A 25939-nucleotide genomic window follows, 5' to 3' on the forward strand; every position below is an offset into this window, starting at 1 on the left:
GAATCCTCTCCTAAAACTGGAAGGATGGAAGCAGACACCTTTCCCCTTCGATCCCAACAAACTTGTGTCTCAAGGGCAGGAAGAACATCTCAAAATAATGGGAGACTGAGTGATGTCTAGACATTAAGAGGAAAACTTCAGTTGTCTACACTAAATGAGTGGAGTAACTATGGCATTCACATTTGTCTTTAATCTTGACTGCCTCCTACCATTGTGGTTTCTAGAACTTACCAGGTCTAAGATCTTAATGAAATAAAGGCCTGTGGGGAGTTGGACATTCAGAGTGGTTTCGTAAGCATCATCTCCAGCGTTGAACAAGGACACGTTTAGCATTATGGTCTTCGTGCTCCCAACAGCAAGATAGGTTTTATTTTCATATGGCCTAAAAATTAAGGAATGGAAGTAAAAATTCTCTATCCAATATAAAATATTCATGAATATAAACTATTAACTTAGAAAAACAACCATGGGATGATCTCATACAAACAGATTTAAAGTTTCAATTTCTCTTATTTCAGACATGTTCAAAAAGCTGTTCCCAAATAAAAGTTTGACGCTATTACTTGTTTGATTTTTAATTAGTTATTATAAAATGGTCTTTTGTTTTAACGCCCTCTTGCTTGTCTTACATTTTCCTCATTATTTTGCACAATTTTTATTTCGTCTTTGAAAAGACAGTGAACTAGATGCTACTCAAGCCAAAAGATTAGAAGAAGGGAAACTGCAGAAAAGGGAGAATGAGGACAACATGGGGGAGTTTATTTAAAGTAGATGATAGAACTCCTCTGGCCTACAGGTGGTGGAACAGAGATTTGTTTGAAGGAGACTGAATTCTTAGAGTAGGTCGCCTCTGACAAGACCTAGTTCAAGTTCGAGGCTAAACCACAGAAATGCTTCAACATCCTGGCAACTACAATATGCAGGTCACTAGAGATCTGGAGACATACAGGACTTAGAAAAGCATTCAGCCTTTAGGGGTAGGATTTCAATGAGTTTGGCTAGGCCTTGGCCACCCAATCAATAATGGTAAAATTACTCTTCAGTGAAGTTTTGGATCAAGCACATCCCATGAAATCCCTAGAATATGAGGAACTTGGATCATAATGAAAATGCTGAAAGCTACAGAGCTAGAATAGTCCAAACCTTTAAGCCTCATGCTCATCTCTGTGGCGCACAGTGCCGTCTTCTCCAGGCAGGAAAAACAACAAACCCTCATAACTTTCAGTTACTGTATGTTTTGATTTTCTAAGCTTCCCCCAGAGTCATCTAGTAATTCCAAAATTAGAAAAAAAAATGGATTAATTAATTCAAACTGGAGCAGGACGTGTGCCAAAGGAACCAGGTGGAGACGGTCTAACAACAGGATGTGTAAAAGGATACGTAAGAACACATTAAGATCTCTGATTTAAAGTCATGCTTGGAGATGCATAATCACTGAGCAAAACTGAGGGTCCCAGGCAGTGAGTCGGCCACTATGTTGTTTCATCACAAAGCATGTTGTTAAAGTTCATTTACCCACCTCCCAAAAAAGATAGAAGACCCATTTCCAAACAACTGGAAATAACTCTTAGATATACACCGGAAACAACTTCGAATGAGGAGCCCTTGAAGAGGAGGTGAGCACCTACTTTTGCCAGGGGTAGGAAAAGCATTGCTGTTTGCTTTTCTATTCATATGATATTCAGGTTTGCTACTCCTCAAGATCTTGAAAATACAGTCTGACCACTTTGGAGTCTACATGGATTATGCCTCCGATTTCTGTTTTACATTCATTCTCTCCCCTCACTCTGCCATGTGCCAACAGTGCCAATGAGTCAATGCCCATGGCAGTGACTGTGACAGAAGAGTCCCCACTTCTCAGCATGACACTGGGACACTCAAGGGTCCACCCTTGTTTCACCACCCACTACACAGGGCATCCCTTTGTTTTAGCTGCATCTACATTCAAATAGCTGCCAACACAAGATGCTTTCTGACTTCCTTTAAGCTCCCCTCCAACCTGAGCATCATCTCCTCATCATGCACCAGCATAGCTTGTACTTGCTCTTAAGACTCAGCGTAAATAGCACCAACTCTCAGGAAACACTGAGAAGCACATTGTACAATATCAAATCACGGTTGTCTCTCACCACTAGTCTAAATGTTCATGGAAGCAAGAGGCTGGACTATGGATAGCAGAGTTTTTTTTTGTTTTTTTTTTTTTTTTTCAGAACCAACAAATACAGTTACTGTGGGGTTTTTGTTGTTGTTGTTGTTGTTGTTTTTTAAGTGAGTATCAGATTAAAATGGCTGGGCTACATTCAAGAGGCAAGTAAAGTGCCCCCAAAATATTGGCTACATTATTCATTTTTAAAGGCTTATGAAATTTTCATAATATTTTCAATATCTATTCTGTAAAATTTCAGCTAGAGAGCATGCTTGCCTGTCCTCAATGATACAAAAATTTCAAATTGCTCATTAAGAAACTCAATGTTCAATACTATGTAGTCATGTGATTTCCACCCTAGTCTACATCCAAATATGTCAACAGTAGCAAGGCTCCTGAAATGACCACATAAACAATGCTCTTAACTAAGGCAAAAATCAGTAATGGAAAGGAAAAGTTACTTTCCAAAATTATTAATTCTTCTGAATACCAGAGTGGATAAACAAAGTTGTAGCTTAGAGTCCTCTTTCTTCATTTAAAACCCTAAGTGCATTTCTAAGAAACTAAACTTACTACTTAAAGATTTGCTCCTGTTATTCAAATCGTTTCCCATTTCAAAGCTGTTTGTACAGAAGGAAGCAAGCATCCTAAGATGCAACTTATTAACTGTGGTTAACTGAATACATGTCAGAGGCTGGTGTGCCAACCAAGGAAAGACACTGTATACATGAACAATTCACTAAATGACCACTGACTTCTGAAACCCACACTTGAGTTTTATCCAGTGTTGAATCTCATACAAATGTAATTAGATGCAATCCTTGGTAGCTGTGATTTTGAATGTAGTTTCTTTTATTTAAACTTTGTGAAATTAGTTTCAATCGGTGTTTGCAAATTGCTTGTCACTTATGTCTGTGCTCCACCCTAGTTAGTCACTTGTCTTCTTCTTTGCCCAGTCAGTGGTAAGTAGGATTTTAGTCATTTCCCATGTAGAACTATAATAGTCTCATGTTGAATACATACATGTAGTTGTTCTGTGTATATCCCTTTGCATTCCTCCTATCTTTTCTCCCTGTATCTCTGTTTATCTCATAAAAACATTTTTTAAAATACAAGATTATACATTATGCAAAGTAAATAACAAATTATACTATAAGATGGTGTGTTTTAACCTAGAAAAAATGCTATACTAAGTGAATGCCACAGGAAAAGCAGTCAGGCCAATAGAGTAGGCATCTGGAAACTCCTGCCTGAACGTAAATCATTCCTTTGTTTTTATAAATAAAGTTTTATTGAGTCTAGCCATTCTCACTTTTGCACTACTGGTACAGATGAGCAACTGAGACTGAGTGCATTTTTTCCAAGAAATTGAAACTGTCTCGTTATAAAAACCATTGTGGTGGCTCCTGCTATACAGCCCACATGACTGATGAAAACTTTCAAATTAACAAGCAACATGTGGTATTACTAGACAACTAAAATCCATTATCTTTGCTGTTGGATTTTGTTTTGTGTTGTCTGGGTTTTGGACTAGAGTCATGCTATATGTAGGCCAGGCAGGCCTTGTACTTGTAATCCCATCCCATGCTCTGGCGTGCTGTGATTACAGGTATGCATCGACATGCCTGGATCCATTCTGAGATCAACAGAGGGTCCTTAATCTCAGCTGGCAGAAGCTACAGGCTTTTCCCTTAGAATCCATGTAGAAGTAGAGAAAGTAATTCAGCCCCAAGCCTTTAACCTCCCCTGTAGCACCCTGTAGAAAAGAAGAGAGAGAAATAAAGGATACCCTATGTGAACCAATTCTCTTTTCTGAGCCTTGAATTTGAGAAGCTGTGCAACAAATGAATAATAAATAACAAAGTACTCATTCTAGACCCTGGCTACCATCTCATCCTGGAGGTACTTGATGGAGTGGTCATGAGCTACCCCAGCACGAAGGAGGTGGTGTGGTTTGCTCATGTTGTGAGCCTTTGGACTTAGTCAGCAGGCTTCTCCTTGGCAGCGCTTGTTAAATGGTGAGAAGAGAGCCACGCTGCCTTTTCCCTACCGTTCTATCATCCAGTTACGACCGAAGGGACTTTCAAGGTTCTCTAAAAGTAAACTTCAGTTTGACATTAAAGTTTAATTAAGACTTGTACAAGAGCTGCTTAGAAATAGACGTTTATAAAATATTCTGGCTTGGAACCAAAGCATTAGTCACTGAACACCTTTGGGAAAGAAGTTGGCACTTCGACAGGCAACAGAAGGTGGCAGCGTGGCATCCGCAGCCAGCTTCTGAGACAGCAGCCGATCAGAGCGGCACCAGGCTCCTGTTGTCAGCAAGACTCCTGGTTTACTTTCCATTTTAAGCTATTTTGCACAATTACCACAATCCCAACTCCATGATTCTTAAAAGTACACCTTTCTATACATCTTCTTTAAGAAGAAGCTATTGAAAAGACACCAGCCAGCATCCTACATACCATGAAGGAGAACCAGCTGCACATCTGGACCAGTGGCATGACTGAACCAGCGGCTTCCCTGGGACTTACAGTTCATTCTTCATTAAAACATGCATAATTCAAGCTTGAAATTTACAAAGCTGCTTAGAGTCCACATAACTGACACAAACCAGGTACTGTGCACACATGGAACCATAACTTAATAAGTGAATGAGGAAACGAGAAAGCTGTTACACCAGGTTCTACATTTTCTCTCAGTGAACATGACTGGATTTTATAAGACGTTCACAAAACCTTAGCTTCGTCAATATATTCTTTCTTGGTGCAATAAATTTGGTCTCTGAAGCTTACTTACTTTTGATCAGAATGGTAGGGACAAAAAAGGAAGGGAAGAAGGCAGGCAGGAAGGAAGGAAGGAAAGAAATACACAACGGGGGAAAAGACAACGGAGCAAAATAAAATGTGAATGGTTAGCACAGCTTAATGCTCAAAGACACACAGCAGAATTATTTGACAAAAGAGAAGCCTTCAGCAACTGGCCTCCAGTCCAAAGTTGAATTTCATCTTCTTTTCTTCTTCTTTACTATCATCTGACTTTGTTGAATAAAAGTTCAAGGAGAGAATTGAAAAGGAACTTGGATTAGGAAGCTGGGCAGGAAGTGAGTGCAGGTTAGTATAGAAGCATGAACTTCATTCTTCGCCTGCTTCGGGAGGTCAGTGAGGCTTTTATTTTACAAAGGACAGTTGTATTAGATTAGCCTGTTGAAGAGTTAAGTGCATGGAGCCAGGTGCCATTCACAACTTACTGTCTACTCAGAGTTCCCCACTTGATGCTACCAGAACCCCAGATTATTCAGGGAGTGGGCAGCATTTCTTTGATGTTGCAGAAGATGAGCATTTAGTTCAGCTTTGGGGAATGAAGCCTGATAGCTAACATGACCACAAGGACTCCATTCTCCCTGCACAGTGACGGACTCAGGGGAATGTCAAGTTAGAGTAAGCATGAGAAGGGATATTTTTTCTGAAAAGCTTTCAAAAAAAAAAAAAAAAACCACAAAGCAAACAAACACACTCTTGTTCTTGCATCCACTTCCTTTATGGGAATGTTAGCACTAAAATATTATAATCATAAATAAAAAACCAAAAGAACATAAAAGACAACCATATATGCAGGCTTTCTGGCTGTATAACAGACCCACAACTACCATTTCCATGCAAATATTATGCCACATATATATTTCTGTAAGTCAGGATTAGTCAAATTCTTGTTACATGAAGTTAAAAGTAGTCCTAACTGTTATGAAAGCAGTCAGAGGAGTTTTTATCACTAATTCTAGAAACATGAACATAGAAGAGTAAGGTAATTTATTTCCTGATCCATATGAAAGGTCTGACTGCAGATTCCTTCTTGTTGCCTAATACCTATTATTCTTGTGATTATGATAACATGTTTGCTCACTGTTATGTTTCTGTGGGAATTCTGGTTGGCTCACTGTCCCAGGAGGTTGGACACATAGAAGGAGGCCTCAGCCTAATGGAACCAGGCGGGAGTGGGAATCAGGACTGCTTGTCAAACCCGAGTGGTTTATTATTGCAGGCTTCAGAAATTCATGTTCCTTACGGAGTAAATGCATTTACATAAAACAGGCTTCTAGATCTGGGACACATAATACCATTAGTGCCAGCAGAGTTACAGCCAGAAGAAGGCTTACAACATATGGCCCCAATTTGCAGACGGTTACTGAGAAAGGAGAGAAGACACCTACATGCAGAGATGTTGTATTTTTGTCTGACACAGAATAACTTACTCAAAACACAGTCAAAAGCTTTCACCGTGGCTCTGAAAACTTAATTAGATGAGTTCTCATTTGCACATCCCCCAAATAAGTTATCATTAGCCTCACAGAAATAGTTTGTAACTTTTCAAAATGATGCAAAGGTACTGGTGCGTACTGCTTTGCACTGGAATGTATATGATTCTAAAAACAGTAGTACCTTTTAAAGGTATCAGGTTTTGAGCTAATCACTTGTAATAAGTGCATTTTAAAAAATTTAACATCCAATAGAGAAGACGTAATTTCTACTATTTTATAGCAAGGAAAGAGGAGGTTCATAGGCTTCTCTTAAGGCGACCTTTTGGGTAAAGCAGTAGAAGTTAGAGTTGAGCCAAGTTGAATCTGATCAGCTTGACCTCCCACGTGGAAGTCACCACTGCATTACTTGCCTGGTTTCAGAGTAATAAAGTCTTGTAGAAAATAATGGAGTAGGAAGGGTAAAACAAGGCAGGGATAAGAGGAAAGGGTACAGGAGGGCTAGCACTAAAAAAAAAAAAAAAAAAAAAAAAAAAATTGAAAGGCCAAATGGAAACCTATGATTGTAGAAGTTATCTAAAAAAGGAGAGAGAAAGAGACAGAGACAGAGACAGAGAGAGAGAGACAGAGAGAGAGAGAGAAAGAAGAAGAAGAAGAAGAAGAAGAAGAAGAAGAAGAAGAAGAAGAAGAAGAAGAAGAAGAAGAAGAAGAAGATGAAGATGAAGAAGAGGAGGAGGAGGAGGAGGAGGAGGAAATCTCATTTCTCATGAAGATTAGCAATGAAGGAGGAGCAGGAAGATACAGAGAACCCAAAATGCAAGCACATGGAATCACTTCATCTATGGTTTCGCAAATCTCCCTCTCTACACATGCACCTGCACAACGACTTTTTATCAAAGTCTCTTGATAAACCAAAATCCTACATATCTTAGAAAAAATACTCAAATGGAAAATTATATATTCTCAAACTAATAGACCCACAAAGTCACACCATGCTCTGATATACAAAGCAGGTACTCAATTACCTGAGTGAGCCAACTGAATCCTTTGTAAGCACTAAGTTCCTTTACCAGTCAAGGGAGGGCTCCTTGCCTCTGAACTGTAGATACCCATGGCTACGCTAACATTGCCTGACTGAGAAGAATTCTACTGCTTTTAAGCTCCTTGAATAAAATGACTCTCAATGTTTGAGTCATTTATCTCATTGTTCATCCTGTAAAATTTACATTTCTCATCCCTATGCCATCTCTCCTGTGTAGAGGGAATTCAAAATGTGATATTGAGAGTGATTTTCAAGTAAGGAGCTATGTACCAAAGCTCCATTTTCTTAGGTAAGATTCCTATTGCTGTGATAAAACATCATGACCAAAATCAACTTGGGGAAGAAAGGATTGATTTTCTCTTATAGCTTGTAGTCCATCATCCAGGGAACTCCAGACAAGAACCTTGAGGCAGGAGCTGATGCAGAGGCTATGAAAAAGAGACTTTGTGCAGCCTGTTTTCTTGTAGAATCCAGGACCACCAGCCAGCCCAGGGACAGCGCTTGTCCACACTGGCTAAGCCTTGCCAAATCAACCAGTCAATGAAGGAATTCTTCGCAAGCTTTCCTGTAGGCCAGTCTTGTGGAGGCATTATCTATTGGCACTTCCTTTTCCCCAGTGCTCTTCCTTGTGTTGACATAAAACTAGATAGTTCCATGGTTTGCTTATGTCCCGCCTTCTAATCCAGTTTCTCATTCTTGCTCCTGGTCACTCTGTATCCTTAACCTTTTTTCATTTCCCAGTGTCTATAGATGTGCAAAGCAAATTGAATGTAGGAAACCTCTACATGATACATAATTGCAGTTTTTTTCCATTATAAAGTAACAGTAGACATTCCTATTTACCTAGTTCTTCCTCTATGCCAGATGCTATTCTAAGCACATTGTATTTTCTTCTTACTCTATCATGCTATGAATTTAGAACAAGTTAGTTTATTCTTTTTCAAATTTGTCAAAATATAGTATTTTGCATATCAGTTTGAATTTCATAACCCATTTTCTAGCCAGAAAGTATACTAACCATTGTGTAGTAAAGTTTATTTTTTTCCAGCTAAACTCTTATTACCAGGCCTTTAAAATGTTAAAATATAGTTATGACTGTGATAATGATATCTCAAGGCACAGTTAAATCCTGAAATACCTTCTAAGTTATAACAAAAGACTTAAAGCAGACTTCATAAAATCTTAGGGATGCTCATACGCTTTCATACTTTAAAAGATGGTAATGCATATATATATATATATATATATATATATATATATATATATATTTGATCATTCATTTTACATGTAAAATGAGTGATATAAGCATCACTCAGTCCCTCACAGCAAAACATTATTATTTAGCAAATTTTTAAATGATGCTGACATTCGAGGGTGAGACCCTCTGTTACTAGAACCCACATGCATTTACCCTTTTTGTTCTTTTGATGAAAAGCAGAGTAAACTATACTTACTTCAAAAATCCAACTTTTGCAGAAACTTGGAGATCAGCAGAGCAATTTTCATAGGCACAAAACCTTGCAAAGTTTATCTGGAAATAAAACATGACAACGTTTATTTTAATTCCTATGTATTTAAAGAATGCGGCACCTGTGCTTGACAAAAATAAAAGTCACACATTAAATTACAACTTATGCATCCCCAAGGTTCAATCTGAGAATTAGTCAGGAGGTTCAAATACATAGTTTCAGAGCTATAGAAACTCAATTCTTCTGGTGGATTTAAGGCCAAAATTTGTTAAGTCAAATAAGCTTTGAGAAATTATATTAAAGACACTATACAGATATTTATAATATTAGCTGCAAATATATTCCTAATCTTCCTTTCCACAACTTTCTCCTGCTACATTCTGATCAAATTCATTATGTAAAAATAAAACATCTACTTTACTTTGGCATGGGGTGGGCAGCGACTTATTACATCTATATGTAGAAGCTGAGAGGCAAAACTTTGTGGAAACATTGAACAAAATTAAATGGTAGCCTGTTGTGAAGTTTGTTCAATTTATTAAGCTCTAATCATTTAAAAGGATCCACGTATACTATGGGGTTTGCATGTATATCTCCGGAAAATGTGAAGTATACACTATGTAAAAGCAAATAAATAAAAAAATTAAAATAGCTCAGCACAATAGGAATAGGTGGCAAGAGGAAATATTTTTTTTTTAAGAAGGGGGATCTAGAGAGTGAAGAAAGAAACAAGACACAGAAAGTGGGAAGTGAATAGTCATGTGACATAACAGAGCTTAGTCCACCCACATGGGGAAGCTGAAGTATAAATAGTCCACCAAAGGATTCAGCAAAGTCAGTATGATTTTCATTCTATTATTCCTAATTGGAGAGCACATGGGTCTAAAAACCAAAATATCGATTACAAATTGCTAATATTTTTCTTGTGTGTTTACAGTATTGGTATTTAAAAATATTGAAGGCATTGGAAAGTAAGTGATAATGAAAGCTGCAGTTCAATAGAAAAATCTTTAAAAATCCCAACTCACTCTCATAATTTCACATAAGAATGGAGAAATTTGCTCTTAAGTTATTATGTTAATTTGATCAATTATCTTAGACTAGGCAGCAGTGATTAAGAGCTTAGGTCTGCTTACATGATGTAAAGCAGTTTTGCTTGGACAGGATGTGAACTAGATCTTGGACGGTCCCTTTCACGTTTTACATTCTGTCTGCCATTAGTGCTTGCTTTAGTGAGGGCCTTTTGACTGTACCCCAGTGCAAACTGTTAACTGGGACTACGTTGGTAGACAGTTAAGGTCTCAACACTGGGACTGCATGAGCAAATACATTGTCAAGGAAACCCAAAATACTCCAGAACAGAACAATTTAGGAAATGAATAACAGTTCACTGGCCAGAAGGCAGGGATCATCTTAATAGGCAGTTGTTACTAAGATGAGGCTATAAACATATAAAAGAATTTTTAAAAGAGAAATTTTGTCACACAGTAAATGTGTTTATATGTGACAGAAATTCAGCTGGAGAACTAAAAATTCAGAGTGGCTCTATAGCCAGGGAGAGACAAGAAAAAAAAAGGGGATAAATAAAGGAGGGCCAGAGCATGCAAGAATGGGGAGGACCAGCAGGAGTACAGAACAGGGAAGACCAGTGGATGCATGGAACAGGGGGGAGAGTGGGTGCAAGGAAAGGGGAAGACCAGTGGGTGCATGGAACAGACCAGCGGGTGCATGGAACAGGGAAGAGAACATGGAATGGCATTGAATAACTGACTCTTAGCACAACCAACGCCTACTGTGGCTTCTCTTGAGAAATTAATTTCTTCAAGGAGAGAAAAACTTACATATACTCTACATAAACATTTACATATAGGAAGGCACTCATGTGACTAAATGCAAGTATAAACATATTCAACTGAACATCCCGAAGGAATTATTAAACACACACACACACAGAGAGAGAGAGAGAGAGAGAGAGAGAGAGAGAGAGAGAGAGAGAGAGAGAGAGAAATCTTAAATTTATTTTCATTAATGCTTATAAAAATTTCTGAACAATTCAGGTACATTTCAATTAATTTTGTCCTATTTGAAAAATTCTTTACTTATGTTTTAAATACAAGAAAATACTCAACCGTTTTTCTAATAACGTCTTTTTCTTTCTTCTGCTGAAGGATCGGCTGGAGTGGTGGAAATTCCTCAGTGTTTCGTTTGGTGATCACATGATGCCCAAGGTGGTATGTGGCCTCTACATGAATGGGGGTAAGGATGTCTCGCACGTCTTTCTAAGGGAATTGAAAATAGTGTGTACAAATAAAAGCAGGTAACATGAATAAAAAAAGTTTCACAAAATCCTTTCCTTCTAAAGGGTAAAAAAAAAAAAAAAAAAAGACACACACACACAAATCCACATTTTAGCAGAATTACTTTTACAAAAATTGAAGTGTATGTTCTTTGTGCACTACAGAAACGTCCCTGTGGCTTGTGACAGGACAGAGTATGAAATGAAAAACTATTACCATATATCTGATGGTATTTGCAGAGGGTGGAATTTCAGCACTTTCCCTTCCATGATATTTTGTATAATTCTTGTATATTGGTATTATAATATGCACATTTTTCATTTACATACTCAATAAATAATTTCAAAGTTTTCCTTAACACTTCTGTTTCACTTAATAGCCCCTTATATGCTTATAGGAAAATAATGTCGCTCAATAAGATTTCTGTAAATCTCTTTGAACACTTTGTACTCAGTTTGATTCATTCAACTTCATATTTATTATGAAATTTTCGAGTTTTTTATTTATTTATCATAATGACATTTTCCCTTTATATTATATAACACCATGACTAGAAATACAGGAATAATGTTAGCATTGCATTTCTAAGTTTATTGAATTTCCTTATTGTGACAGTTTTCTTGTTTGCTATGCTATTATGATTTACACACACACAAAGTGTTTATAGGTTCATTTACCAATAACACAGCAGTGGTAGCCATTACAAAATATTTTGCTTTGAAAACAGTTCTTTTATATGTAGTGGCTTCCTGATCTCTACATAGCATTTCCTGTGCCTACTCTTATAGCTACATGGTCAAAAATACACTGTTGGATGATTAGGGTTTTAACATTCATTTTACTACATTTCCAATGGCAAACGTGTGCTTACTCCAATACATTATCAGTTCTTACATTTTAATCTTAATTTCTGCAAGCATGCATTTGTTTTATTTCCTCTAGGAATATTTCCCACAAACTTAGAATGTTTTAAAATTATATTTGCATTTTATTATTTACTAATCTCTTCATTAAAATCATGTCATTCTATCGTCAAAACTTATTTCCTGACATATGGTACAAGCGGAAACAATTTAATCAAGTGGAAACAACCTGAAAGCATTCAGGATTCAATTAAATCAGCACTACAGTATATCCAAAAGTTATTCTCAAATTGAAAACACATGCATGGGAGGGGGTAAGGTACACAGCATGGTATTGCTTGCTCACGACTCACTAGAAAGACAGATTTCCCTTTATTCCTTGTCTGGGGAGGTAATGGGATCTTTACTAATAAAGCAACATCTGAGCTTTTATAACAGAAGTCAACTGAGCACTTCATGAAATAAAATATGTTAAAGACCAATGCATACAAGCATGTTGCTAAGCACAACAAAAGCATAAATGAAAATAACCTCAGAATTTGAGAGGGCAGGTTATGCTCCATAAATGAAGTCCACAAACACAAGGACCAGTTTAGAAAATCTACAGTCTTCATTTTCCTTCATGTTAGAATTGTTACTCTATCTAGAGGTAATCTGAAGAAACAAGCACAGATGTTTGGTGTCCTGTCATCTGCACCATTTAACTGTCAAGCTCAGATTGACTCAACCTTCCTATGTTCTTCAATTTACAAGTTCCATTTTAATAAATGCATTCAACAAGTTTCTTCTGGGCTATCAAAGAAACTCAATTATTTGCACCCAAGACAGTCAAAAATTTTAACCTGCCACATCCTTGAATGGCTCTAAGGATAGACATAACTGGTCCAGTGATGGAAAGAAGGAATAGACACAGAGACACACATACAGAAAAGCTGGGGTTAGGTGGGCTGTGGACATTCAGATGGAGTAATGCCACCTACTCAATAACTGAGAACTTTGGTGCATTCATTATGCACAGCAAGGGGTTAGCTTGTCTTGGTAAGGGATCTCTATAAGCCAGAAATCTATTGCAGATTATTGCTGTGTTATTCAGATATGAAAATCAATCTAATAAATTTATAAAGGTGGCAAATACTAAATAATTGTATTTATTCAACATCCTTTACAAAACTACAACTGCTTCTTCTACTCACATAATGGATATTGCTATGTCGTGCTTAAAAATATCTTGTTATAAAGGTGGAAAATTGGAGTTTAAATCTTGAGTCTGTTAGGTAGAATCTGAGAAGTAGAACTGTTTGTAGAACTGGAAAAAGTATGCAAAACCATGGCCCCAGCTTTCATGATAAGACCTCAATTTAAAAAAACCTTGAACAAACAATCATGGGATCCTCCAGCTATCTAAAACAGGATTTAGATGTGTGATATGATAGCTAAATTATCATAGCTATGCCTCCTGACATTAAAATTCACTTTATGATAGAGATAGGTTGTTATTGTATAGAACTAGGATTCCTGGGCATTTTCCTGGACATGTGCACTAATAAAGAGTTATCTTGAAAGGGCCTTAGCTTCCTTATAATGTCATTTATGTCATGGTTTCGATATTGAATCGTGCCTTTTAGAAGGTCATGGGAAAATGTAGAAGATCCTGAGTGGCATTTCTGGTCCACCATGATGTGTGATGGGAAAAGAGTTACTCATTTTACCCTTAAGAACCGTCTGGGGGAAACGTCCTCAGATCTCTCTTTGGAGTAAATACTTTGATTTGCTTTGTTAAATAAACTTCTAGTTAAACTACCTCTTCTCTCAACTGAATAATTTGCTTGAAGAAGACTAGAGCTAGAGACCGCATAACAAGCCCATTTCTATCTGTATAACATTGGCCCGGTTATTTATGTTTTGTTACATTATCTGAAAATGACAGTGGCAATGATAGTGATGATGTCTACATACTGTAGGGATGGTCAGGTCACATGGTGTGTGCAAAATGCCCAGATGTTATAACCATGTATATATATACACACATATATATGTGTGTGTGTGTGTGTATGTATATATATAAATATATATATATATATATTGAAATGTAGCTATATTGGATAACCAATCAAACACTGAGATTTACTTTAATAAATGTGGAGAAACATGGAGGCATAGAAAAGTGGGACTTTTTGTCACTCAGAGAACATTAAGTAGAAAATGGTGTTGTAGTGAGTATTAGACTTATAGTGATAACAGCATCTGAAAGAGCTGGAGCCTGAGCTACAGTGTTCAAGATTCCAGAATACGTTTTTTATTCTTTTATCTACAGATGATCTTTTTAAAATTACTTGGCAAATGATCATCTCAACAGGAAACCTTGACCATATAGGAATGCTGCAAATCAAAGCCCAAATCCCAAGTTATCAACTTGTGAAAGTGAAACAGCTTGAAGCCCTGAGTATTACAATAGCAAACTTGATTAAATTATTCCCTGGGCACAGGAACTAGACAGCCACTGAATATCCCTCTACCTGTCCACTATTTTCATTCTTCTCAACAAGCTTGCATTGACCAAATCACATAGCATCTAATTCATACTAATTTTCCACGAGGTCTTCTCTACATCCGGTGTACATTACTTCCATTATCCCAATTACCTATTAATTATGCTTTTCTCATAATATAAGGAATGTACATGTGCTTTTGTAAACATACACACACACACACACACACACACACACTACTTGTTTAATTCAATCAGCTCTACCTAAAGACAGAAACTAAAACATTAAAAAATACCTTAGAGTTACTGAGTAAGTATTTGACAGGAATAACATGAATTTGCTTAGAAGTGTATTTATGAAATGTCATATGCTATTATGTTAAACATAATGAAAATTCTATGCCATGTTTTTATCTGAATTTTCATAAAATAGTATCCACAAGAATCCAGATTAGCTTGTGTACTGGCTAGTTTTGGGTGTCAACTTGACACAGGCTGAAGTTATTACAGAGAAAGGAGCTTTAGGTGAGGAAATGCCTCCATGAGATCCAGCTGTAAGGCATTTTCTCAATTATTGATCAAGAGGGAGAGGTCCCCTTGTGGGTGGGACCATCTCTGGGCTGGTAGTCTTGGGTTCTATAAGAGAGCAAGCTGAGCAATCAGGCCAGTAAGTAACATCCCTCCATGGCCTCTGCATCAGCTCCTGATTCCTCATCTGCTTGAGTTCCAGTCCTGACTTCCTTTAGTGATGAACATAAATGTGGAAATGTAAGCTGAATGAAACCTTTTCTCCCCAACTGCTTCTTGGTCATGATGTTTGGTGCAGGAATAGAAACTCCGACTAAGGCAGTGTGTGCCTAAAATTAGCCAAACTTTGTATTCTTTTTCTTTCATAGATCTCTGTAGGTCTGACCAAGTTGACAACTAAACTGCAGGTTCACATATTCTCATTTTACTTAAGTACTGGAAAAAATATTTTAAATAGATCTGGTCAAAATATGAAGTTAGTCAGCCATAAACATTTGAAGATATTTACTAACGCATCCATTCTGCACACGAAGAGTCAAAAGATACAAGGCTATGTTAGTACTTCTGTCACGGTCTATCAAGCATGAATCCACATAGATGTGTGGGGATAATTATTTTCACACATTCATGGGCAAGTACAGAGGGAGGAGGTCCAGGTCACTAGCACTGGAGAAGCCTATGGAGATGCTTTTAAGAATAATGCCTTTATTGACATACCATTTACATGTCATACAAATCATCTCATTAAAGCGTAAAAACTTTGATGTTTAATATATGCTGAGAGATACAACCACTGCCACACACACACACACACACACACACACACACAAACACGCAAACACACACACACACACACACACACACATTTTCACCAGGCCCTAAAAAAATAACCCTATCTTTTCTCAATTATTTCCATATGATTTTTTTCTCTTTCACCCCTCAGCTATCACACAAGTCTAATTGTAAGGTACTGAATTACTGGATTTCAGAATGTTGATGGTGACAGGTCTTCCTGTTACCCTTCTCCAAGTATAGATTAGTATATGCCCATGATTAACTGATATTTATTTGAGAAGTTAAATATGTCTCCATCTCAGCAAGGTAACAACTGAACAATAGAATGCTCCAAGTAAAAGTTGTTTTTTTTGTTTTTGCAGTATTTTTTTCTGAACTTATAGAAATTATGTATTTGGTTGCTAGGGGCCAACCACTCTGTACTTGTCTTGATGACTCTCCTTCAGGTGACTGATATAGTGTCTGTTAGTAAAGGGCATAGAATCTGTCTTCAACCACCTCTGATGGAAACATCACTCTGACCTTGGTGATATCAGTAGTCTTTTCTGTGTCAATGCTTGCAACCTATGATCCATCAATCCTCTCTCCACAGTAGCCAGAGTGCTTTTCATACTGAAGTCACATATACTCAGCTCAAATGTCTACCATGAATCTCCAGCTCACTAGAGAAAAACTCACAGATACCCTCAGGTCTGTCTGCAAGTGTTCTCCCTTCACCCCCACTCTTCACTTTTGTTAGTCAACCTCAACTCTCCATTGTCCCTCAAACCAACCTGCCATCTTCTTGTCCTGAAGCATTTTAAACCTGGCTCCCAGAACCTTCTGCTCCTTTGTCTGAGATTCTCAGAATATGGTTCCTAAGCCAACCACACATGTACCATGCAGGAACTTGATCGAACAGCAGATCTCCATAGCTTCTGTAGGCCCGTGCAGTCAATAGCTCTAGCTACAGTCCACCATATTGTTTGAGAAGTCTTATACATATTGCTGCTATACAGTGAACTTAGGGGCCACAGCCTTGCTTTTTTTGCATGGGGAAAAAAATCCTCAATCCTTCAATCTTTCCTTAGATATCACCTTCTAAAGGAGCCCTACTTTTATGTATATTGTTCCTACTTATGTCCACCTCCCAACCAGCATCTCACACTCCCCTGTCCTCGGCAATTCCTTCACTTGTTTTCCCTTATCTGTATAATCTTGTAGAATACTGGAGCTTTCTTTCCCAGCATGCTTTTGTTTCTTACCACTAGCATGGAAACTGCATGAAGGTAGTGATATTGCTATTTTTTTAGTCACTGATAATGTATAAGAGTCTCAAACAGAAGCTGACACAATGTATTTAATAAACACCCAGTGGCACCCAGAGAACTTAGTGAAAGAGAAAATTGAGCTTTAATTGGTATCCACTAGCAGGGAGTCCTGAATGCTGAGTGTCCTGAGCCTGAAATCAAGACTCTAAAGATTTAATTTTATTTGTATTTGTTATTCATGTGTGTGTGTGTGTGTGTGTGTGTGTGTGTGTGTGTGTGTGTACATGCATCTGTGTGTGTGGGAGTCATGGAAGGCCATTAAAGGTCATATCGTCTGGAACTAGACTTATGGGAGGTTGTGAGTTATGTGTTGGGAACTAACGTCTGGTCCTTTGGAAGAACAACACGATTAACAAGTTGAGCTACCTCACCAATGCCCCTGAATACTATATCAAAAGATGTTCTCACATTTAATCTTGAGGGGCTCTAGGTCAAATGCATACATTCTGATTCCAGATATCTTTTACGGAACACAAGAACTAGCCAGCTAATCTGACCACTGCCCATCTTCTCTGTTTCATCAGGAAAAGAGAGAGAGAGAGAGAGAGAGAGAGAGAGAGAGAGAGAGAGAGAGAGAGAGAGAGAGAGAGAGACTAAGATTTGGGGCTGCTATCTTGTGCTATAAACTGTGAAGAACAAGAATGCTAATGTCCCTAATGGTGTGTGCCACCAGACGGGCAGGGGTGGGAGACTGCACTGACACTTGTACAATAGCTACAGCTCCTTTCCAGAACTCAAAGCTGAAGCTGTTGCTTCTGTGGTTCCTACGTCTTCTCTGGGTTTGTTGTAAAAGAAGGTTGAAGTTGCTTATGTAACTTAGGAAAGAAAAAAACGGAGAAAACAATGACTTTTCTAAAGCCCCACATAGTGCATGCCCCATTGTGTCAGTAGATACTATAACTAAATGTTTGCTATAGAGTAGGAGGACTTGGGACGCAGCTAAATACTGGAGATTTCTGCCTAGCCCACTGTCATTGCTCTCCAGCCTTACAATAGCAATACTAATAGTAGTAGTAGTAATAATAATAATAATAATAATAATACATTCTTGATAGGGCCCAACATCAACAGTGCACCTCATTATCACAAAGCCATGGCAATTCTGAGTGGATACATGACAGAGATCGTGGAAACTTCTGCTAAGCTCTAATTCTACTCCAAATGTGCTCTGAAGAAACTGTACAATTTGGATGATCCAGTCCTTTATTAGTAGGAACAACGCCAGGGAACAGGACAAAATAAATCAAACTCAAATTGCTGCTATTTTTGTAACTTAAACACAACCTGTTTCCTTGAGAACATCTAAAGGTGGTCCTCATGTTGCCCTGAAAATGGCCTCAGCCTTTCTCTCTGTAATTGACTAATATAAGTCAAAACGCATCTGTGAAGGAAGAAAATAAAAGAGCCTCTCGTATCCATACCACATAACTGATGGCTACATAAATACTGTTCTATGTGTTTGGCTCTGACCCATCTTACAGCTTTACTCTAGCACAATAAACCCTGTGAAGGGAGATGGGGAAACGGCCTGTGAGTGCTCTCAGAAGGCACAGTGAACCAGTCTTGATGCTTGTTTGCCTTTCCTGGAGTAAGTATCTTAGGGAATATTATATTCTAAGCTGAGGCTACTATTTCAAATCCCAGAAAGGGCTCCTAGGAATAGTTGGGCTTCCTTGTGACAATAGATTTTCTGATGGAATACATGGTTCCCCAGTGGGGGAAAAAAACCTGGCACAGCTGCAGATGCTAAAATTTAACCAACATGAGGAGCATGGTGCTTGGCTTGGGAATGAGTGTTTTCATAAAAGAAACATGAAATTTGCTGTGCTTTGGCAGGATTATCCACCCCCGAACCATCATGAGAGCTGTCATCCTGGCCCACAAATGAGCCTTACCGAGCCTCAATCGCACAAGCTCCCATTGACACCCCAACAAAGCTGCAGCGGGGACTAATAACCCCAATGCATTCGTGCTGGCTTCTGCCTAGCTGAGGTCATGAAAAGCAAACTAACATCCCCAAACACACCATAGAAACCATCTGAGGCTCTGCAGACCAACACAGGTACATTTCCAAACAACTGGGTAAAGGAGCACAGGGAATAGCAATCAGAGGAAGGGAAAGGCAAGTCTCTGGATGCAAGGACACAGACAAATGTGATAGACGAAGATAAAGATACATCCAGAAATGGACTTTGCATCCTCCAGGTTGATGCTGCTTAATGTTTTAACCGGGACAGGAAGCTAACAGCCCGTAAACACACAGTAACTTGCTGCCGCACAGACAATTGGGATGTCTGTATTTCATCGTTACGTAGTCTCCCTTACCCGCATGAATGCCTGGTGTGTCCTACATTTCTCTCCGCTGCTTGAAACTCGTATGCTTCCTGTAATCACGTCGGAAGTCCCATTAGAGAAGAAATAAAATCTTGACGGAGACTCTGCCTTCCTGTGCACATCCAAGCTCACATTGTAAAACAAAACTGTAAAAACAGAGAAAGCATCGTGATTAGCATCCATTCCTAAGGCACTGAGGTATTAACAGTTACAAGTCAACCAGGAAGTTCCCTGAGTTCTTTCCTTGGATCAGTGTGAAGCAGATAAACTGAAGTATGAAAAAAAAGAAATAAAATATTCTTTAAAATTATATTTAATAAAATAAAAAATTATTAACTTGTCTTCCAGTTATCTTTATTAACACCTTTAGTTATTTGCTTAATCTTTTCACATATAAGAATGAGAAAACCACACAAAAATCCTGGATAACCGAACAAGTCTGTTTGTCTATATATCAGCCAAAGACAGAAGTGTGTCTAGAGCCGTGAGCGCCAGCATCTCTCAGGATGAATCTGTCTTGTACGATAGCTGACTTGTGTGGTGCATGCCTAATGTCTAATATAGTATGGGTCCCTTAATTTTGTGTTTCTTATTTGAAAGTTTGATATTTTATTTAATTTTCCTATATAAAATGAACAACCAGGTCAAAACCCAAAAATTTATAAAATGGCTTACTAAAAAATACCTTCCTTTCAGTCCAATCACCAATTATTGATTCTTTGTGACTTTACTGCTCATGGTTTGACCCTCTAGAGTTAATCTAAAATGAAAATGAGAAGTATATAATCTTTCTCTCAAATATTCTAGTGGTTTAGGGGTGGTTAAAATCTGACATAGTTAATATTTAGCTGAAAAACAAGATCCTCGGATCAGAAAAGAAGAGGGGGATTTTAAAAGCCATAAAATCATCAAGGCAGATTATAGCAAGGAAGTAAGCCTCATTTCCTGACTCTAAAAGGGTTCTTTACAAAGTGACTTGAGAGCAGTCCTCCACTGAGTTGCCCTCACTGCACAGGAGTAATGATGTCTAAGTAATTAAAAAAAAAAATATATATATATATAATTTCTGCAACATTCACTTATATCTGAAAAGGAACACACTTTTGTGAAGGTATTTTGCCCACAATGTATGCGTCAAACCTGTTAGTCTTACATTCATTTTCAAATAAACCTTTCAACCATCATTTAATTTAGAAAATAAAGTCTAAATCAATTGAATTCAAAATTACAATAACTGTAATATAATTACCTAGAAAGCAAGAGAGAGTTGCAACTGAAGTAACCATTTTCAAATTTATCACCTGAGTCCAAAGCCAAGGTAAAGAAGGAGGGACTACAAAAGTATTCCCCTCAAGAGGCAGAACAGAATGACCTCACCAAGCTACCACGTGGGTTATTTTTACCAGAGTCTGTTTCATAAGAACACTGTGATTATTTGTGTTTCATATATTCATTTTCAGACATTAAGAAACAGACCTAGTGCAACGGAGTTGGAAGAACAAGGAGACAGCCGCATCCACCCTTTGTGTATCTTTCAGATAATCCATTCGCTTGTCTATGCTAATGTGTAATTCACTCTGGGGTCACACTCCCCAGGTGCCAATAACCAGATGAAGCTTTGCCCATCTTTTTATTACTTCAGCTTTGGCCAGGGCTTTTCAAGAGCATTATTAAAAAATGAGTCTCATAAAGTACAGATGCTGGGTTCATGCTGCCCATTACATAACAAAATTGCTCAGACTGGAACCTCTATTACACATCAAAAGTTTGGCTCCATAAGCAATTGGCAGCCTCTGTGATCTTTATATAACAGCAGCCTATTCAGTTGTTGCTCAATCAATTTCACAAGTGACTAATATCCAAACGATGATAACCCCAGGTAGAAGTATGACTTACTGGGAGCCATTTTCATTAGTAACTATTCTAAAGGCTGCTGTGGTGTGTGAGTGTGTGTGTGTAAGTTTGCATTAACTACCCACTTGAATGATCCATATCAATGCTATATTCTCTATGGCAGTCAATTGAAGAGTTCCCTATAAGTGGAAAAGGGGCACAGTTCTCAGAGCTGAGGGTGGCAGCATATTACATATACTAAATCCAGGTCTAGCCTCCAGAGAAGCATCTTTAATTATTCAAATATGACAGCATATACTTTAGATGAAGACCCTGTGCCTCTTACTCCTTCATACCTATGCTATGCTCCAGGTTTTACAAGCTCAGTAGCGTTGAGGGTGTAATTCAGTGATGTGACACCTGCACAGCATCCCCAAGGCTCTATGTTCTTTCTCCATTACTGTGGAAAAGGCAGTAGTAACAATAAAAACATTTCAAAAGGAGCCCTGTCAAGCAGGGGAGCTGTGGTGCCCTCATTTGATGCTGAAGATTTCACAGGTTACACACAGAGGGTTCACCTTAAATTAACGCAGCAAGGGGTGGCCTTAGCTCCTCCTCTTGAGTTATGCACTAAACCTCCTTTGTGCCTCATATGCTGGCTAGAACAAATTGAGAACAACAACAACAACAAAAAAGACAGACAAGAGGTGCACATCAAAAGATTGTTCCATTCTGCTCTAAAGAAATGTCAAATGCTCGTGATAATGGACAATGAGGGCACACAATTGACTCCTGGATTAAAGAATGAGTGTATGGGATTAGTTCTGTGGAGTGTGCTTACCGATATAGCCTGGGACCTCTTTGCCTTTATATGAGAAACACAGTGTAAGATGCATGCACACAGATGGAAGTCCATTTTCAGTACAGTCAAATTTTGTCCTATTTACAGACTCAGGATGGCTTAAAGATGCTTCAACAATCACTACAGGCCTTGTCCTAAGAAGGCAATAAGATTATTAATATTAGTTATAGAATAATCTTACCGTAAAGACAGTAATTACATTTGTTCCCAACAAACAAGCAACATCATTAAAATGCTTACTTAATGGTATGTACATACATGCATGATTATATTTTGTGTACAGATTAAGAGAAGTTTTCACTTAAATCTATAAAACCATTAGCTTTATCTGATGGTCTGTTTAATTATGTCTACACAAGGTGAGAAAAAAATACCCCAAAGTTTAATGATAGAACTCCAGGATACCAAAAGGAGCATCATCCAGGCCATTGCTTTTAAAACCTGCCGCCCACACTCTACAATCAGGCCCAACTGTCATTAAGGAGTGACACACATCAACCTCACCTTAGCAACACTGCAGAATCAGACTGAAATGCACCAACGGCTACATCTGCAGAATAGTAATAATAATAATAATAATAATTAATAATAAATCAACAGGGTAGATTACCGATCACTATTAGTTAAAGAGAATAACCTTGCAGCAGCAAATAATAATCATCACATTTCACATCACAAATGTATCAAAATAGCATTTACAGAAACATAATTGGGAAAGGCAAGCTAGCATCCTCAGATCCATTTCACGATATGTCTGAATCTATGCACTCAGAAGTAGCAGCAGCAATCGTTATACAAGAAAGAAATGAAACAGCATGCTAGATGTTTGCAAAGGGGCTGCCAAACAAAATATAAAGCATTAAGCTGGAATCATTCCTCCAGAAGGTGCCTTTCATGTCTTTCAAAACAGATTTCTCCTTGCTTTTCATCACATTTGATTGGTTTCTTACATACTTCTTTTTTTTCTCAAGAACACAATTATAAGTAATCTGAAGTCCTTCACATTGGCTTTCCCTGATCACACTAAAGCAGTATCCCACAAAAGTTTTTTTTTTCCTTCCCAGTCCTGAAAATGGACATAGCTACTCACCAACATATCCATTGTTGTCTGCATCAATTTGTCCTGAGATCGATTGTCCAAACATCCTTAGTGATTTGCTGATTTGACGTCCTTCGATTCTCTAGGAAAAATAAAGGGGCTCTGTGTTGTGTAATTTTGTTGGAAATATCTAATATTTCCAAGATTTTACTTAGTTAAATAATGGATCTTCTCAGGCTTGCCTTAGCACACTGACCAAGAAAACACATTCTTACACTTTAAGAGATGTAAAATTTCCCACTTTTAAAAACACCTGAAATCTATTTTGTTACTAAAACTTTATGTTGTGAAAAAGGCAATATTTTACAGGATAATTTTTAGTGTTTCCAAAACAATTACTTATTTCTTGTCTTTGAATTTTTTTCAAGTTCTGCTTTTACTTCCATAATCAACATTAATAAATAAACAGAAATTTTAGAAATTAAGATGTCTATTATTCTTTATCATATATTCCTATTCAGATGTCTGATGAAAACCTACTGGTTTCGACAGATTGCTCCTTTCCATTCAAGAACAGTCCACACCTCAGTCTGTTCCATCTATTTAATTTCATGTCCAGACACTGAATTAGAAATACATGGGTACTATTCACAGGAAGAAAAAAAAATCAGTCTTTGACTTGACATATATCTAACTTTTAAATTAAATTTAGAGGGTCATTTGCCCACTTTTGGTCACACCAAAATAATGTTAGCTAGCAAATCTTTGAAAAAATCTTTCTTAGAATATAGCTCTTTTTCTACAATGAAATATCTGGAGATGTCAAGATATAGAATTGAAATGAGAGTTTTGTCATAAATTTGTATTAAGATGTTATTAGTTTAACTATTATACATAGAAAGAAACATGGTCTCATGAATGCATTTCACTCCCTGTGCTAGCTCTGTAAAGCATAAAGCTTTAGCTGCACTTGGTATCCAAGTGGGCAAAGTTGGGAAATAATGGCCATTGCCTCGAAAACACAGATGTGCTGTCACACATAAAGACAAGAACAAAAATGGAATGGAACTCTAGTGGTAATAAAGGGTTTAAAGAAAATTGTTTTGAGAGTTAGAATAAGATCACATACCAATATTATGTGATGAAATAAAAATGTTACGTATTTGAGAGAGAAAACAAGTCCACGTTACCAGACGAATACTGAGGGTCCTTTAGTCTCCAATGTTCCTGTGCCAGTCTGAAGAGTATCTTACCTGTGAGTAGGTGGAGGAGATTCCATCTACTCGGCCATTGTAAATATAGACAGCACCTCGCAAGTCATCTTCTTGTGGTGCACCAATAGCAATATCTGTCAGATTTAAATCATGAAAATATTAAAAACTCTTGATGCAAAGAATGAACTTGGAAAGCTAGCCTTCATGATTCTGAATGCATGTGACATAATATGAAGACTCCCTCTTTTTTTAAAATTAGGTATCTTCTTCATTTACATGTCAAATGCTATCCCAAAAGTCCCCCAGACCCCCCCCCCATTCCCCTACCCACCCACTCCCACTTCTTGGCCCTGGCGTTCCCCCATACTGAGGCATATAAAGTTTGCAAGACCAAGGGGCCTCTCTTCCCAATGATGGCCGACTAGGCCATCTTCTGATACATATGCAGCTAGAGACACAAGCTCCAGGGGTACTGGTTAGTTCATAATGTTGTTCCACCTACAGGGTTGCAGACCCCTTTAGCTCCTTGGGTGCTTTCTCTAGCTCCTCCACTGGGAGCTCTGTGTTCCATCCAATAGCTGACTGTGAGCATCTACTTCAAAACTCCCTCTTAAAAGAAAATACAACCACTCTGTCAGGAAAAACAAACAAACAAACTAACTAACTACATGAGCTTCAAGATTATGCATAATAGAAGGCGTATGGAAAATACCAGAGTGGGTGGTTTTGCAGCATACTCTGTCATAACGGCTAAGCATACGGGGGCTGCAGACATACCTCTTGACACCTCAGCTCTGTTGTTGTGCCCTGCTTCTCTGTATGTCCCCAGTGTTTAATTTATATGTCTTGCTTCTCACTCATGGAATGAGAGCACACAAAGACAAATGTGCTTGGTATGAGAGGATGTAACACAACAAATGCATATAACAGCATCTGGCGTGTTATAATGGGAGACTGTATGACCACAGGAACCTTAGTTTTGAATTTCTAGACTTTTCTATTATAGTAAAATGGTTTCTGGGTCCATTCTTCTTCCAGTAGTGGTAATTAGAGATACACGCATATACAAATAGAATTTCAGGAAATGCCTTGCTTTGTAAAATAATGACAGAATGAATTTATTGTGATTAATGTTGAATTTATGACACTGGGATTAAAACATGGAAAAAACAACCCAAGAGTAACAAACATGCTGACTCATCTCATTGCTTAAGTGATGTAAATACATGTAACATGAAGAAGAAAATTAACATTCCATAGCTTCAAGAACATGTCATTGTTATACCGCATGATGCTATGGAGGCATATTAATGCACTTAATAGTATGCAATGTTTTTAATTATTTTAGCTGATATCTAAAGAACAAAAAGTTTATTTTCATGATATTACTTATTATCTCAATTTTTTCACAGCCACAGTGGTAATTTTGGCTGCTATTTAAGACAAACCATATTTTAATTTTCA

The 25939-nt window shown here is 37.8% G+C and overlaps 1 protein-coding gene across 1 annotated transcript in view; it reads right to left on the reverse strand.

Annotated features, from left to right (window-relative positions):
- Itga4 (integrin subunit alpha 4) overlaps nt 1-25939 on the reverse strand; it is a 72204-nt gene that overhangs the window by 16338 nt on the left and 29927 nt on the right. Inside the window, exons 11-18 of the mRNA XM_021155222.3 lie at nt 24515-24609; nt 23313-23403; nt 22727-22772; nt 22202-22356; nt 19519-19673; nt 11042-11191; nt 8898-8974; nt 232-382 (exon numbers count right to left, since the gene is read on the reverse strand). Coding sequence (XP_021010881.1) covers nt 232-382; nt 8898-8974; nt 11042-11191; nt 19519-19673; nt 22202-22356; nt 22727-22772; nt 23313-23403; nt 24515-24609 — 920 coding nt within the window. The remainder of the gene's footprint in view (nt 1-231; nt 383-8897; nt 8975-11041; nt 11192-19518; nt 19674-22201; nt 22357-22726; nt 22773-23312; nt 23404-24514; nt 24610-25939) is intronic.

The sequence above is a fragment of the Mus caroli genome, unplaced genomic scaffold (genome assembly GCF_978045245.1).
Source record: "Mus caroli unplaced genomic scaffold, Mus_caroli_1 scaffold_2, whole genome shotgun sequence".
Lineage (NCBI taxonomy): Eukaryota > Metazoa > Chordata > Mammalia > Rodentia > Muridae > Mus > Mus caroli.